This window comes from Diprion similis, chromosome 12 (genome assembly GCF_021155765.1).
Source record: "Diprion similis isolate iyDipSimi1 chromosome 12, iyDipSimi1.1, whole genome shotgun sequence".
Classification (NCBI taxonomy): domain Eukaryota; kingdom Metazoa; phylum Arthropoda; class Insecta; order Hymenoptera; family Diprionidae; genus Diprion; species Diprion similis.
In genome coordinates this window covers 12,987,832-13,004,403 of record NC_060116.1, presented here as the reverse complement: position 1 = coordinate 13,004,403, position 16,572 = coordinate 12,987,832, and the positions used below count along the sequence as shown (strand labels likewise).

At 33.6% G+C, this 16,572-nt stretch overlaps 1 protein-coding gene across 1 annotated transcript in view; it reads left to right on the top strand.

Annotated features, from left to right (window-relative positions):
• Positions 1 to 16,572, top strand: part of LOC124413490 (CDC42 small effector protein homolog) — a 31,308-nt gene that overhangs the window by 10,616 nt on the left and 4,120 nt on the right. Inside the window, exon 2 of the mRNA XM_046894108.1 lies at positions 12,029 to 12,361. Within this exon, the coding sequence (XP_046750064.1) occupies positions 12,104 to 12,361 (258 nt within the window). The 5' untranslated portion in view covers positions 12,029 to 12,103. The remainder of the gene's footprint in view (positions 1 to 12,028; positions 12,362 to 16,572) is intronic.

Genomic DNA, 16,572 nt, shown 5'->3' with positions numbered 1-16,572 from the left:
TGCAATAGTTTTTTGCCCCGTCCAGTTTTATGAGTCTAGTGTAAATGTATATATATGTATTATTTTTTATTCCTTCGACAAGTAGGGGTGGAGGTTTTTTTAAAAAAGAAGAATTATACATGAAGAAAGAAAATGATTCATTTAGTCATATTTCAATTTTATTTATTAAATGTAAACAAAATTGATGAAAGAATTCGATTTTTTAACATAATTTCATTATACCCAGAGGGTGTCCAGTATTCATGAAAATTATGGAATCAGGAAATTTTCAGGGATTTTGATATCCCCTGGAAAAAAGCTGGAAATCTCAGGGAATTTCATGTCGTATCGGGAATATACCAATTTTCATCCTAGGTTTATAAAAATTTAGCTATTTGATGATAAACAAATTTTTTCTCTCAACTTTCAGGCAATGGTTATGAACCAAACCCTGATTTCTTAAAAAAAATTGTACGTCTTGGCTAATTCTTACAAATTCGCCTCGAAACGAGCTGTGCTTTAGTAAAATATAAAATATTCTTGTTCGTATGACTACTGTGTTTTTAATTTATTGTTCACACGAGAACAAATTGGATAAATAATGATTCTTGTCTGGAAAAACAAAGAATTATCAGGGAATTACATTTTCACATATAAATGGACACCCTCACCTATAACCCTCATTCCTTATCAGTATACACTGTATACATACACCGGTCTCTGAATAAGTATAAAATCGCTTTTCGAAGATGAGAATCCCTGGTCGAAAACGTGACTCCCCTTCTTATACGATCTGTGGTACATTATATTATACTATAGGTATAGTTAGAGGATGAGGATGAGGATGAGACGCAGGCAGTTGCTGGTGTAGCCACACTGATACCAGGATAACCAAGATCATCGTGACTTATAGGTGTGTTTTTCTGTGTTTGTGTGTACATGCGTACATGCATACGTGAATTCCACACCGCTTAACAAGATCTCGCACCCACACACTCATGTGTGTGTATGCTTCTTCTCTTCGTTACAGAGACCCAACTCCATCGGACGTGTTCCTTCTTGGCTCGGTCTAACGTCGTAAACATACGACCGTTTCGTTTCGTTTCGTTTCCTCTCTTCTCGTCACGTTGTAACACATCGCGAGTGGCTTACCGAGGAGAGATTCTGGTGTTTAAGGCGGGCTGCAGTTTTTTAACGAGATAGAACTTGGCCACGTTACATCGTAACGAAATATCGGCTGGGAAGAAAGAAATGGAAAGATATATTATTTTCTTATTTTTTTTATTATGAATTCGAAGGAACTTTGGCTCGAAAATATGAACACTTTTTGGTTTTTGGAACATGGTTTTTAACTGAACACTTATCTGTAAGACAACTCTGAAGTTGGTAACGTTGATGTTAATAATTTCTTTCAGGAAGATAAGAGTCAGTTATAGAATTTTTGGAATTATTTTAAAGGCGTTAGATTTTTGAAAATATTAACATCCTTACTTTTTGTTATGGTTTTTATTGGCTGAATTTCAGACAATTCAAGGCAACGATTTTTTCTAAACACGCATCGTACAGTAACCTTACTAACTTCAACCTTACGCATACTCTAAGGTCCATTTATCACTTTAAGGCAGAACCTCGAGTCGCACAATTAAATCTACGTCTGTTTTTCTTTCTATTAGGAAACAAATTAATTGATGATGAAGTTGAATACGAAAAAATGGATTCTTTTCGGTTTCCGAATAAACACAAAGTTTTTTGAACATCAATTTTTTATAAAAAATACTTTGAAACTTTTCTGTCTGCCAACTTTCGGATAATTAAAATGTTTCTTTCGATTTATTGAAAACCTGGAACAATTTTGAAAAAAAAAAAAAAAAAAAAAGTTTACAATATTTTCGACGACGAAGTGGCGGAGGAAGAGAAACTCCTTTCAGGAAATCGTTTTATGCATACTCGGCAAGAATTGACACGTGCTTCCCGCAATGCACTGCGGATTTGATTTAACCGGTATCTCACACTCTGTCATCCTTTAAAGCGAGCTTTAGAGTGATTCATTCTGCGAGAGTCGGATAATTCCACGTCGTCTACGTGGTATAAAGTAACGATGAAAGAAAAATGGAAGGAAAGAAATAATGAAAGAAAGAAAAAAAAACTAGGTACGACGCCGAGAGGAGGAATATGGTTTTTGAGGTGAGCCACAATTGGACTGATCCTTAACAGCGATATTATTTCTTAGCATCCGTTATACAAATGCGATATCATAGTCGACCATTAACTCGTGGAACAATTACTCACTGCATCGCGTGCGAACATTTATTATACATATGGGGCATTCTACGTCAAATTAGCAGCCCATGTGTACTACCTCACCCCTTAAATTTTGATTCTGATCATTTTTTATGTACTTACAAAAAAAAAAAAAACTCACACATGATTTTTCAACACCACAAGGTCATAAGATGTTTTTTCAAGATTTTAGTTTTTCCATGTCGGAATTGGTTTTTTTTTCTCTCTCTTTTTTACTTGTTCGCATGCCTCTGTGTTACAAATAGATTGCAAAATCACATTATTTTCACGATTCTGTGATACATTTGGATAAGGTGATAGAAAAAATGATAAAAAAAAAATCAATTCCGACTTGGAAAAGATAAAAACTTGCAAAAAAACAAAATTAAACAGAGATCCCATTATCGTGTATTGCTTACAGAACACATATGCAATCGTGGGATCTGTGTTAATTTTTTTCTATCAGATTTAAAAAAATGGCATTTTCGGAATCGGTTTTTTGATTTTGTCAAAATTTCACCGGCTGCTGATAAAATCTGAAAAAAAAAAAAATTCCAAGACGTTTTTTGGGTCGGTGTAATCATCATACTAGAGGAAAAAAAAATTATTACTATATAATAGAGGGTGAAGTACACGAGCTATTAATTTGCGGTGGAATGTCCCATATTTTTAACCTTCAAGTGAAACAATATAGTTATAAATAGTCATTTCTTTTTCTTTCCATCACTTCATCTATCATCCTGTAGGCATCTTGCGATGGGAAAGATATTTTACGATGTTTGGTGCGAGTTTACTGTCTTCGATAAACCGGAAGTCTTGAAATCTGGGACGGTCTGGCTTAAGTCTTGGAATATTTAAGCGAGCTACGTTGCGTGTAGGTACTAATTTATTATTATAGCTTCGCGTGAATTTGTGGTTAATCAAGGCGCTTTTTTGTTTTATCCATGTTCGATCTTTATTTAATATTATTATTTTAATTTAAATATTGATGTGAAAAACTTGAGGAGATGGAATCTTTTATCTGGGGCTGCACGTTTCTTATTATTTTTCTTCATTATTGTTGTTGTTGTTATTATTATTATTTGTTTATTCCTTTTTTTTCTTTACTCCTAAATCTTGCTTTCTTACGGATTTGGGTTCTTTGGTTCGTGTTTGCCGGTTTCATAAGCCTACACGTCTACCTATATATATATATATTTACGTTTGTATACGGCAGAGCAGCTTCAGGCTTATCTTATTCCTCCCAGTGAAAAGCGTATGTATACATATATACAGTGTATATATATCTGCTTATCTTTCTAATCTCCGTCGGCATGTGTTGGGTTTCTCTGATGAATTTTCTCTCGGTAAAAAATCTTTTTTTTTTTGTTCTTCCTGTCGTCAGAAAAGAATATTATAGTCGTCGATTCACAATGTAAAGCGATTCTGTTCAATGATTTTTCTTTCTTTCTTTCTTTCTTTCCTCCTTTCTTTTTAATCTTTTTTCATATCCTGCTGACTATCGGCAGGAGTGATCAGAAAAATTGTATGATATACGGAAATTTGCTGCAACTGACAAGTATCGTCGTACGTACGTATAGTACGAATTTTTGATACACTGACAATTAGATTATTGTATGTATAGAAAATTGTAAATCGTGATTATATATATAGTAGTACATACGATCAAAATTATGAAGAAAAATGAAAAAACTGCGTTTGAAACACATTATATATATATATACGTATATGAATTCCTAGATTACGTCATTTCCGGTTCGTATGATTGCATGTATAATACCCGCATTTAATTTACGTGTAGCGTCATAGGCGGGTATAATATTGGTCTCCCGCAGTATTTGACTAATCGTGTCCTGTGTACGCAGGTGAAAAACTTTTTTTTTTTTTTTTTTTTACCACATTTTTGTTTATTTTATTTTTTTCCCTCTCTTTACTTTTCCCTCGACAGATCAAGTAAGCAGTTTGTAAAACTATGTAATGGTAACGCTCTTGATTTTAATTATTGAAAGTAATCCATAAATTGCAAATTTTCACTCGAACATTGATGAACGCGATACTTTTTTTTTTTTTTTTCTTTTTTAAATTTTGATTATTTTTTTTTGTATTTGCGTGCGCGTGTGTGTGTGTATTTATATATACATACATACACGTATACTGCTTGCAATATGACACGTATATTAATCAAGGATAATTTATATGGTCGTTAAGTACCTGCAACCTATTTCCATATAGTCAACTGTTAATGGGTTTTATTTAAATCGTTTATATCCGTTCGATGCGTGCTATATATACGAGTATATGTATGTATACGATATACATGCATACTTATGCACATAGTGTATAGATATATATGTATATATCTATTTGTATATTACTGCGGCAAACGGATGTCAAAGCAAAATTCATCTTCATTTTTAATATAATTTAACGGCATTTTTTTTTTTTTTTATTTCTTCGCTTTGATAATATATAAAATTTGAATAATTATTAATTTTTCATGTACATACGCGTATTTGTACTCTCCTCTTTTATCATTCTACACGTGTAATTTAAATTTGTATATATATGCGATTCAAGGAAATTTCGTACCCAGAATTTATAAAAAAAATTTACCATAACGCCGCGATGCAGATGATTTGAGGAAATTCGGTTTAGCTTCTTTTTTTTTCTTTCTCTTTTTCTCATAGCCGATGCAAATTTCTCTTCGCTTTCTTCTTTTGAAGATATATATAAATGTATATAAAGATGAAAAAAATACGCAACAAAGAAACAAGAAACAAGAAAGAAGAAAGAAGAAAGAGAAAGAGTGAATGAAGAAAAGCTTAAAGCAAAAATAGTCTCACGTTTAAAACTTCTTCGAGCTTCAGTTTCCTGCAGCCATTTTATAATAATAATAATAATAATAATGCACTGCTGCTTCGGTCTGCGGTGCAAGAATAACTTCTCGGTCTGGTGCGTACGTACGTACATACCTACGACATTGTATTGTTTATACAGACATCGTTGCACATGATATTTACTCGACTGTTGAAATCTGATACATGTTTAATTGACCGATTTAAATCGGAGCTAGGATCATTTGTCAAGTTGTCAATTTCTTTTCCATTCTTTTTCCTGTTAGATATGTTGAACATTTTTTTTTATTTTAGCAGAATGTCTGCTGCAAATTAAAAAAAAAAAATTTTCATCAGATTTTAAATGAAAAACAATATATCTTTACTATTGATGAGAAATTATAGATCGACGATTCGTTTGACAATTATTTTATTTTATTTTTTCATCTTGCTTTTCACGAAACAGACAACAAACAAAAAGAAACTTGGCAACTAAGTAAATTGTGCAGTAAAAAATATTTGGCATGTTTTATATATGTATATATATATATATTTTTTTTTCAAACTCTCGATCAGTTCGCCCGGGTTTTTATATTATAAGATCGCTCGTCTTGGCACGATTAATTCATGGAAGTTATTCTTACCTTAATCTCATCATTTACGAATATTTTCGTTCGCACCATCGGCATCCACGCGATTCTACCTTGTATTTTCGGCGTGTATGACGTAGAGAAATTTACTGTGACGTGCCTAAACCGTCCATTTGTATGTGTATGAATTTGTGATAATGCGTGCGTGCCTGCCTGCGTGCGTATAGGCGATGACTCACTGCTCGAACCCCGTGAATGCTTTTCTTCTTAGCAACCAACAGTGTTTTGGGGGCTGCTAGGCGATAAAGCTAAAGAGAAAGGGAAAGAGGAGAGGAAAGGAGAGGAGGAAAGCTGAGTGGTTAAGCTTTGGGGTGCACGTGCAAGGGTGACGCCGAAAAGCTCTGGTGGATGATGCATTTCATTCACTTCGAGATTCGTGCTGGTTTATCGAACGATTTTTGCGCACTAGAAATATAAAATATTTCACTTCGATTTTTCGGATTTAATTCGTTTTCAGAATATGTATACGTTAGATTGTACTTATTAAAAAAAATTGATTGGATTTTAACTCTTAATATTTATATTTAGAGGTGTCTCATCGCGGTTTTTTATTTTCCATAAGAATAAGATGGAAAAAATAATTTTTGATTGTTCTGATTTTCATAACTAGCTAACGACGTGTTGTAAATAAAATTTATAGACATATTTTTATATAGGGAATTAAAATCTCTACAAAAAAAAAAGGTCTCTTAACTTTTTACGATAAATCTACTTCTTTCAAAAGTTATTTGAGATCCTTTGTTAATTTTTTAACTATACATCTGTACTACATACAATACAAGAATTCATTTAATTAAAAACTTTACGCTCGTTGTTATTATTGTTGGAGTAAAAAGCATTGCTAACGTAAGGTAAAATTCGGTTTACAACTATCGGTACATCGATATCAATTAAATTATATTATACATATTAATTCTGCAGAATGTTTATTTTATTTTTACCTACGTATATTGTTGCACGTATGTGGAGATATTTTAAATATATAGAATAGAAAGACTTTCTCCGGAAGACGTGACGCGGGCTAAACTGCACGAGAGATCATCTCCTTTTGCTTTTACTTCGGCTGCTTGATGCTGATGCTGATGCGTCTTATTTTCGTACTTTAGTGATCGGGGGGGCCTTTGATGCGTCATATCATTCGTCTGGAATCCGAAAGACTAAAGTACCTACCGCAACGATTTTTGCAACGAAATTTACACGTTTTGCATATTTTTCATCATCTACGTGCATATAAGGAGAAGGAAACAGTTTTACTTCGCGTGATATTCGCCTAATAATATTCACAAGTATTAATACACGACGATTAGCCTCCGAAAAAATCGTTGTTAATTATTTATTCAATTTTCTTTTTTATTACCTACATTTCGAATATATATACATACCTAGATTCTCGCCTAGATTATAGTCTCGTTCAAATCCGGTTTTGCTTTCCGCGCTGGCCTTTCCGTATAAATTTATATTTTTTATTGATGTTGATTTATCAAATAAAGGGCTAGGCAAGTGAAACGGATATATATGTGTGCCTAATATATATATCTGTACAGCAGGGGGCCATTCGATGTATCGTTAATTACTTGAATTTGTAGAAAAAGAAAGACTACTTTCTCTATAACCTGATTTTCTAATCATTTTCATATGCCTAAATGATCAATTCACTCGTATCTCTGCTCAACTCAATGCTGCGTGATCTTATCACGATCTGAACCGATTTTTGTGCTTCTCTTTCTTTAATTTTTTTTCATGAAATTACAATTGATTCCTCCTCGAGATAATTGTTTCGGTAAGAAGATAAAGAAATAAAAAAGTAGAAAGAGTCGATCACACTTTTCCTTTGCGTGTAAATTCATGTTTTATAATAATTTGTCATAAAAAAGACAGACAAAAAAAAAAAAAAACAGAAACAACAATTATTATATTATAATTATACACGCGTGATACATTTTTCTTTCTTTTACTTTTCAAATAATAATAACAACAATATTTTATATCTAATTTCACACTTAATTTTTATAATACCGCCGCCGAACAAATGAATTTCTCATTTTTATGTCTAATAGAGGTATATAAAATGCTCCATTATGTACGCCTCTTGGATGAAAAAATTGACGGTACCCACGTGATTTGATGGGATAATGACTTGGAACTTAAGCAATTCACCTCATTTGTTATTATATATATATTATAAACCCATGTGTATAACGGTTCTTCCGAAAGTTGGTCTATGTTGCAAGTATAACACAAAAGATGATCGTAAAGTGTGTAGAGTAAAATTCACGATGTTAAGTATGCGTTAAACAAGTTAGAGAAACGAATATTCGGAGCGAATAAATATAAATACATAATATCAAGTATGCATAAGTAGTTGCCCATAACCACTTGATGCTTTTGTGCCAGATTTTACTTGATTATACATTTTCTTGTACTTTTTCTTCTTCTTATTCTATTCTTGAAACTGGTTAGAAAGTTAGTTTGTATTATTGTACGTACGTACATGATATCAAAGATATTATAGATATGTATGGTGGTTGGTATATCAACTTCGTTGACCCATATATGAGCAAAAATTAATGATGATTTCACATCTTATTCGCGTATAGAGTAATAATATATATGAGTCAAGGTTAGGTAATGCATTCCTTGTAAAAAAAAAACTTGAATGAAATAACTATAGGCATAAAACTGACACGCAACGAAGATAAATGATTATTTTACCGGTTTGTCGATGTTTCAACAGTAAATCGATCATTTTCTTCACCATCAATCGACTGTGATCGATCATTTTTTAAACCCCATTATTTTTCCTCACAATCGATTTTTGTTCTTTACTTCCACGAACGACGCAGTACAATCATCAGCATTTAAGCGATCAAAGTATGAATTATTATCATTGTCTTATTTACTAAGTAAATATTTGATACAATAAATGAAAGATAAATTGAATATATTTTATACCTGAAATTGAAAAATATTTTTAACGAAATTATAAATTATCAAAAATAATATTCCGCTATTGAGACTACGTCAAGAAAAAAAAAAAACAAAAAAAAAACTAAATAATCAATTAATCAAATAATTTTTATGTATGTGTTCGATTATTTTTTGAACTCTAATAATTACGATCGATTCATCAATTATATATTTTTAACTTACGATTAGTGGCCATTGTTGTAATGCAACAACATTTCGATATTATAGATATAATAATAATAATAATAATAATAATAATAATAATAATAATGATGATGAAAGTTGTTAAAACAATTCTAGAAATCGAAATTTTTCATACGAAATTCACCGCATTCGTGCGGTTCGAAATCCAGGTACACCACCTACACCCAGGTATATCAGACAATTTACACAAGAAGTAGGTAAAGCATATTCTTTACGCATATATCCGGGCCAGGATCAGGTTTTCCCGGACGACGATGCTGGTTGTATACCTGCTGGTGGTTTATTTGTGTATGGGGAGGGGGGGGGGGGGAGGGGGTAATGCTGATGCACACAGAAGCCCATGTTGGTGTTCAGTCTGGATTGTTGGACCTCGAGCACACGACCGCCATTGTCTTATATTTGAAATTTTTTAATTTTTTTTTCTTCCTTCTTTATTCTCTGTCCCCCTGTTTCTCGAGGCGGAGAATTATTACTGGTATATGTATATGTATATTGTATATGCCATGCGTGCTTGCTTGCGTTAGTATGAGTTTTGAGACTTGCAATCTATGTACATAACTTATGGCTTGTGGCTTATGGTGGAGGATCGATTTGAATTTGACACCCGGTGGTGAGTCGGTGTACCGTTTTACCGATTCAGGCTTCTCGTTTTCTTCGATTGATCGAGTTGATGATTATTTATAACTGGCGATTTGTGTAATTTTTCCTTTACACAGGATATCGATTCGGATGATAATATTATTGTTGGTACGAGTATGATTCTAGTGCTGTAAGGTGATTAGAAAATAGTTGAAATATTGTAATTAAAAATTGTCTTTTACCTGTGGTTTGATAATAATTATTATTATCGTTACTTTACATATCGATTACATTGTCATCGCAAATTCGATCGAGGAGGAAGACAAAATTGTTTACAATATCAAAAAATACGGAAGATTATTTCGGAGAGCTTTCACTTGGATGGGATTTTTTACTTTTTTTTCTCTAAATTATACGAGATTAAAATTTTGTTGCATTTCTCGTTATACATATATATGTAGATATAGGCGATGTAATGTAATTTAGTGAAACAAAAGAAATGGGCTCCGTTCTTAAATGTATGGAAGAGAAAATATTGTTTTTAAGAATTTTTAAAAGTACCATCAATATTTATAAATAATTGAACAGTTGAATACAGAAATTCTTAAGAATTTTAGGTCACTTTTTCAGAGTTTGAAGAATTAAAAGAGAAAATTTTTTGAACCATCGAGTTAATATTATGTACATAATAAAATTGTTTTCGAAACAAAAATACAAAATTTCTCGTATAGATAGAGAGATTTAATGAAGTGGAAAATTCGGAACTCTAGGTCAGGATAAACGGACGGTTCTCATGTCCTGATTGGAATTCCATTCGCACAGTCGTTATAAACGCGATCACGCAGAGCGTATGAAAAATTGAATACTTCGTTGAATATTCTTCCAACAACCCCGATATCCGTGAGTTTCGTCGAACCTAGAAAGAATTGGGGATGCAAGAAGATATTAGGAAAAGTAAAATTCTTCCCAAAATTCGCTTAGGTATATATTTGCCATTTGGGTGGGGGTCAATATTTCGAATGGCCTATATATCGATACTCGAAACATGTTACAACACAAAAAATCAAGACTTATAACAATAAAATTCATTTTTCGTTATTCTTCTTTCGCGGTTTTTGAAACTTGGACATATCGGCCATTCGATATATTATTCATCCTTCCAAGTCTTGACCTCCACCTCGCAGATTGCATTCGACAATGACTGTGCGAGCCGAATTTCAGCCAGGATATGAGAACCACTGCTCCTGGCCCGAGGTTCGGAATTTTCTGTTATCTATTTTCTCCGCAACTTCGACTCCATGTGGGTACGGTATGTAGGAATCATACACGACGCGTTTGCAAATAAAGAGAATATTTTTATATACATATATCTACCTACATAGTACCTACCAACATGAATTCCATGTATGTACAACGTACATACTTATATGCTACATAAAAGTCAGCGCGAGGTGATCCGCAGCTTTTAGTCGTACCCGGGTGTATAAAAATCTCTTTCGACTCGTCGCACGTTCGAAATATATATATATATATATAAGACAAAAAACAAACAAAGAACAAACAAATATGAGGAATGAAAAAAAAATCAGCAGCGGGTAGCTAAGTGCGCACCTTTTTTTTTTCTCCACTTGTAGCAGCGGCCATCTTGCCAAGTTTTAGCCGGGCATCTATCTCCTCATGTATTATATACGTAGTTGTAGACATACGATGTGGTATTCATCGAAAAGAGCATAGAGCTGTGTGTGTGTGTGTCTGTCTATGTATATTGTATAATGTACGCTTTTGCATCTCCTTGCGGGGTCACGTCAGTTGACGTTTAATCCGATTACAGGTAACTAGAACTGTGCCACCACTTCTAGGCGTACATATATAGTCGTTGCATGACGTTTATATGCCTGTCGTGTAGGTTTAATACATAATACAGATGTAGGAGTGCTCGTATTGTTGTATATTCAATCGAACCGCGGATAATAATAACTAATATATATACGAATAGTGTGTGTATGTATATATATATATATATATATATACACTGTATAACGTCGACGCACTAACGAGCAAACCCGCAATTTAATGAATACGACGCACATACATAGTATATACGCTCATTCATTAATGTAATGAGCGGCGAGGAACATATGTTGGTATGATATGTGAGTATATGTATACTGTCGCGTATGCATACTTCCTCATTCTGCAAGTTCACTTTTAAAGATATAGTAGAACGCGTAACGGGACGGAAAGATTGTTATGTTTTCTACTCCCACGTTATTACACAATTATACTATTATAATGTAGAGTATATTATAGTATATAAATAATGTAATTGAATGAATTCAAAATCGATTCCGTAAGACGACGATTCACACAGTATATATTTGCGTCACGATGAATTTGTATTTGAAAACGAATCGCTTATGCAACATTAAAAACGTTTTAAGTTTCTCACGTCATTAATTATCATTATAATTATCATTCTTGTTCTCTTCACACTGTGTAGTATACTCATATGAGATTTTAATTTCCTTTTTGCAGATAGTTGAGGATACCGGGAGTGGAATCCCGCGAACCTTCATCCTCGTCGTGGACCTTAATCACCTGATCATCGTCATGGCTGGCGCGGGGGAAGTTTGGGTCCAGTGGTTCACGTGTTGCCTCACGCAGCAGGGCCCCGGGGCACGGAGCAAGCGACAAAGGCCCCAACAGCAGAGGCTGAGGATAGACCGAAGCATGATAGGGGCGCCGACGAACTTTCAACACACCGGTCACATCGGCAGCGGTGATCTCGATATGGCGAACGCCCATTTGTCCGCTATCCAGACGCAGATGCAGGGCAAGGGAGGCTACGAGGCCTCGTTTGGCGTCAAGGTGCGAGATCCTTACGCGACTGCGTCGTGATCGTTTTTGATTATTGTTGGAAGAATTTGATATACTGGGATGTTGTTCGGTGGAAAGTTATTTGCGATTTTGCAACACGACGTACCTTGAAAGGTTTGTTTAGGCGGTGAGAAAGATTGCGGCGAGAGATGAGCGTTCTACGTTAAGGCGATGTGGCAGTTCTACCTTTACCGACCGAGCGAATTCATACGTTTTTTTTTTCTATATTAAATGAAGAAACGAATGAAATGGATTGAAATTTCGACGGCGCATAGATCTTTTGTAGAGGAATTATTGAGGATGGTTACTTGTATTTAGAAAATCGTGAAAAAAAAATTTCGGTTTTTTGACATGCATCGTTATTCTCACATTTTCCTCATTTTAGGGGGAAAAAAGTGTATATTTGAGGGACTTTTTGACAGAGCGAAAAGAATGAGGAGTCTAATGAGCTATCGTGAGACTGTTTTTATGCAATATTGAGGCCGCTAGACGAAAACTAGTGATTACAATAATTACGTAAACAAAAAATGCTCTCATTCTGGAACATTCCAATCAGGGAACGCTCGGTCCTTTCATTACAAAAGATCTATGCAACATCGAAATTTCAATCCATTTCGTTCGTTTCTTCATTTAATATAGGAAGAAAACAAATGAATTCGCTCGGTCGGTAAAGGTAGAATTGCCACACCGCCATAATGTAGAACGCTAATCTTTTCACAGAATCTTTCTTTCAACCTAAATAAAATTTTTAGGGCTGCTACGGTGGAAGTTCCTAAATTATTTTCTTCCGAATTATCCACTCCGTAATCGAAATATGAAGTATTGAGTTATACTTTTATGTTTCTATGTTCATTCTAACGAACCATTCTTAGTTTCCGGTGTATGTACAACAGTGTGTGAAGTCTGCGTAATATTTGAAGTCTCGCGAAGTCCCATGAAGTTCTCGAAGTCCCGTCAAGTTCGATGTGTACCCCATTTTCCGTTGTGGTTCACTCCTAGATTCAATTGCTATAATTTTTCAATTGAGGTTGATTTTCAGCCCCAGCTACGAATTCGAATGACAAGAGTCAAGATAAAATAAACTCGGAATAAACTATTTATAAAATTACGAAATTCTAACTATCGTTAAAAATGATCAACTTAATTAATAATCGTAAAATTACGATCGAATACGTGTAATTAACAACAAAATACATATTACACTGTATATTTTATTTACTTTTGCACGAGGAATTTGTTGGGAATTGTCACCTTTTACTTATCGTTCGGGGAAAAGTATTCAGTAGGAACTAACTGTACGACTGCTTTTTTACACTCATATTGTACATACATACTTGGTAGATATATTATAGCTAAGGCTCACGATTCGATTAGCAAGCAGACAGCGTTGGACTATCTTACGAGTATTTATTTTTGGATCACCGATGCATGAGTCACTCGGTTTACTCATTCAATTTTTGCAACGAACGCGCGATGCTTTTCGCCATTTCTTTCTAGCCCTCCCCCTCCTCGCCCCCTTGCCACGTATTTTCTTTTCTATTTTTTTTCTCTCTCTACACTTTGTTTATATTCTGAAACGTCAGTGAACTTTCTTTGTTGGCGATGATTTTATATTAGATATTATACCTACTTATTACCTGTATAGACTCAGAAATAATTGCGATCTGAATTTTTCTTTATCGTAAAAACTTTTTAGTATGGATGTGTTTATTTATTTTTTTTAATTTTATTTTGAATTTTATATAAATTTTATTCACATATTACGTACACGGATAATAATATGACTTTGATATATTTTTATTGCCGTTAATTGTTTGATCGTATGCCGTTTGCGTGTGCCGGTATAAAATCGAATAAATGTTTGAAAGCCGATGTAATTCGTTGTAGACGGAAAAATAGAGGATGTTGGGAATGGGGACGACAATCTATGAAGAAGGAAACTAAATGTTGAAAACCATGAACGTTTACCGGAATCACGTTATAGATATGCATATACGGGTATACCGAGAAATGTGGGCAATTCAGTCTCGTCCAGTAATTAGTATACATTATATGACGACGTATAATTTCAATGATATGCCGCAGCAAGCATATTTTAACAACCAAAAACACAAAAGTTTGAAAGTATGCAGTGGCAGTTATACACATCGTTTACAAAAATATAAAACGAAGCAACGAACACGTGCGGTATTTAAGCAGAGTCATAATGTATTAATAAAGAGAGAGAGAGAGAGAGAGAGAGAGGGATTCAGTGTCAAAAAACACCGAGTCATTGCTGCGCTTATTTCGTTATATATTTTTTTAATAAATTTAAAAATTTCAAATCAGTCTAATGAGACTTTAACGATTACAATTATCGATGCGAGTATTTATAACGTATAAGAGAATGGACATTTCGTCATTGCAAAATCTTGCGTTAATAATTGCCACATCGCGATTATGAAAATTAATTACGAATAATTCGAAATTTACCGCATCGATTTTACGTAACGACATTTCGATTATTGAGAGAGAAAAAAAAAAGAGTAAGAAAAATAATTACAAAATTATATGAACCGGGTATATATTTGGAGAAAAAAAAACAAAGAAACAAATACGAACACAATCGTGTTATGAATTTTTCACGATGTAATTGAAGGGAAAATAGGGTTTTCAAATTATATTTTACACTCATGGTTTAATTAATTTGTTTAATAAAACTGTGCGCCGTCACTGATCGTTGTGTATGAACGATGTGTGCTATACATTGAATTAATGAAGGTTGACCCGATTTACCCTGAGAGTAAAATTGTCTGGCCGAAAGGCCGAGCGAAGAATTGAGGCAAATATACTCTTGTTGAAGTAAACTAGAACAAATTCCATCGCGCACGTGAGGTCGGCGTCTCTAGAGCTATTATACTCCTCATACTTGACGCTACACGTTGTTTCACTTGATCTTCGCCCGCCAAAGTCGAAGTACAAAAAAAAAAAAAGAAAGAAAAGAATAAAAAAAGAAATCATCCAACATTTTACGTCCCTGTATATGTATAATATTGTAATAAAAATACGGCTATGATGTGAAATTTTGAAGAATTTTATCCATCAAATTTTAATGCCTTCGTTCGTTGCAAAATAGTTTGTTGGGAAATCTTATTTTTCTATTCGGAAAGGTATATATACATATATATATATATATATACAAGATGGACGTTTATGTGTATGTTTTTTTGTTTTTTTTTAGTTTCATTTTTTATGGGAACGTAACGTTGAATATCAAAGAGCGTTGCGAGTTTGCTAAATATCAAAAGCCAGCAGCGAAATGCCCCCCCCCCCCTCCCCCCTCCCTGGCCGCCAGCCCTCGGCCCTGTTTCGCTTCGGCTTTTAAAATCCGCGTGTAAATATATGCATATGTATGTAAAAGCGCGGAGGAAAGAAAAAAAAATTTACGTTTATGCGTGTAGTACATATTATACGCGTTTCGAGTTTCTATGACTCTATAATACCAACGATTTCGTCTGCTTTACTGACAGACATCAAACATATGTACGAACATAATATAGAGATATCAAACGGAATACATACATTATTATAAGGTATGTATAATGTACGTAACGTCATGTAATATTCGAGATACGCTTTGCTCATCAAATATAATTATACCAATATACATATATATATATATACATATATATATATATATATATATATATATATATATATATATATATATATATATATTGTTTATGTATACATATTATATATGTTGTATTCAGGTATGACTATGTAATATTCGTAACGCAATTAGCTAACGCGAGAATTCCCGCTTATAATCAACAACTTGACCGCTTTTTATAGCTATAAAGTGATCAAGCTCGGATGACGGTAATAATAAAAATTAATTGCGTATGTATAAGCTTGCCGGATTTTATGATTGAAGTTACGGAATTGAGAGGGAAAGAGAAAAAAAACTGTAAAATGGTTTCAACTTGATTGACGTATTACCCGTTGTACACTATGCTAATATGAGAAATGGAACAGAAATGTTTTTTGGAAAAGAATATAGTGAAAGCGATGATTAATGTTGAAAGGAGAAGAAAATAAAATTGAATTTGGTTGGAGGAAAGTAAAAAGGGGGAAAGACTTGGCAAGATTCGGACTGTCTTATTGTTTTATTTGATTATTTAAATTTTCAATTTAACGTTTACTTGTCGGAGAAATAACAA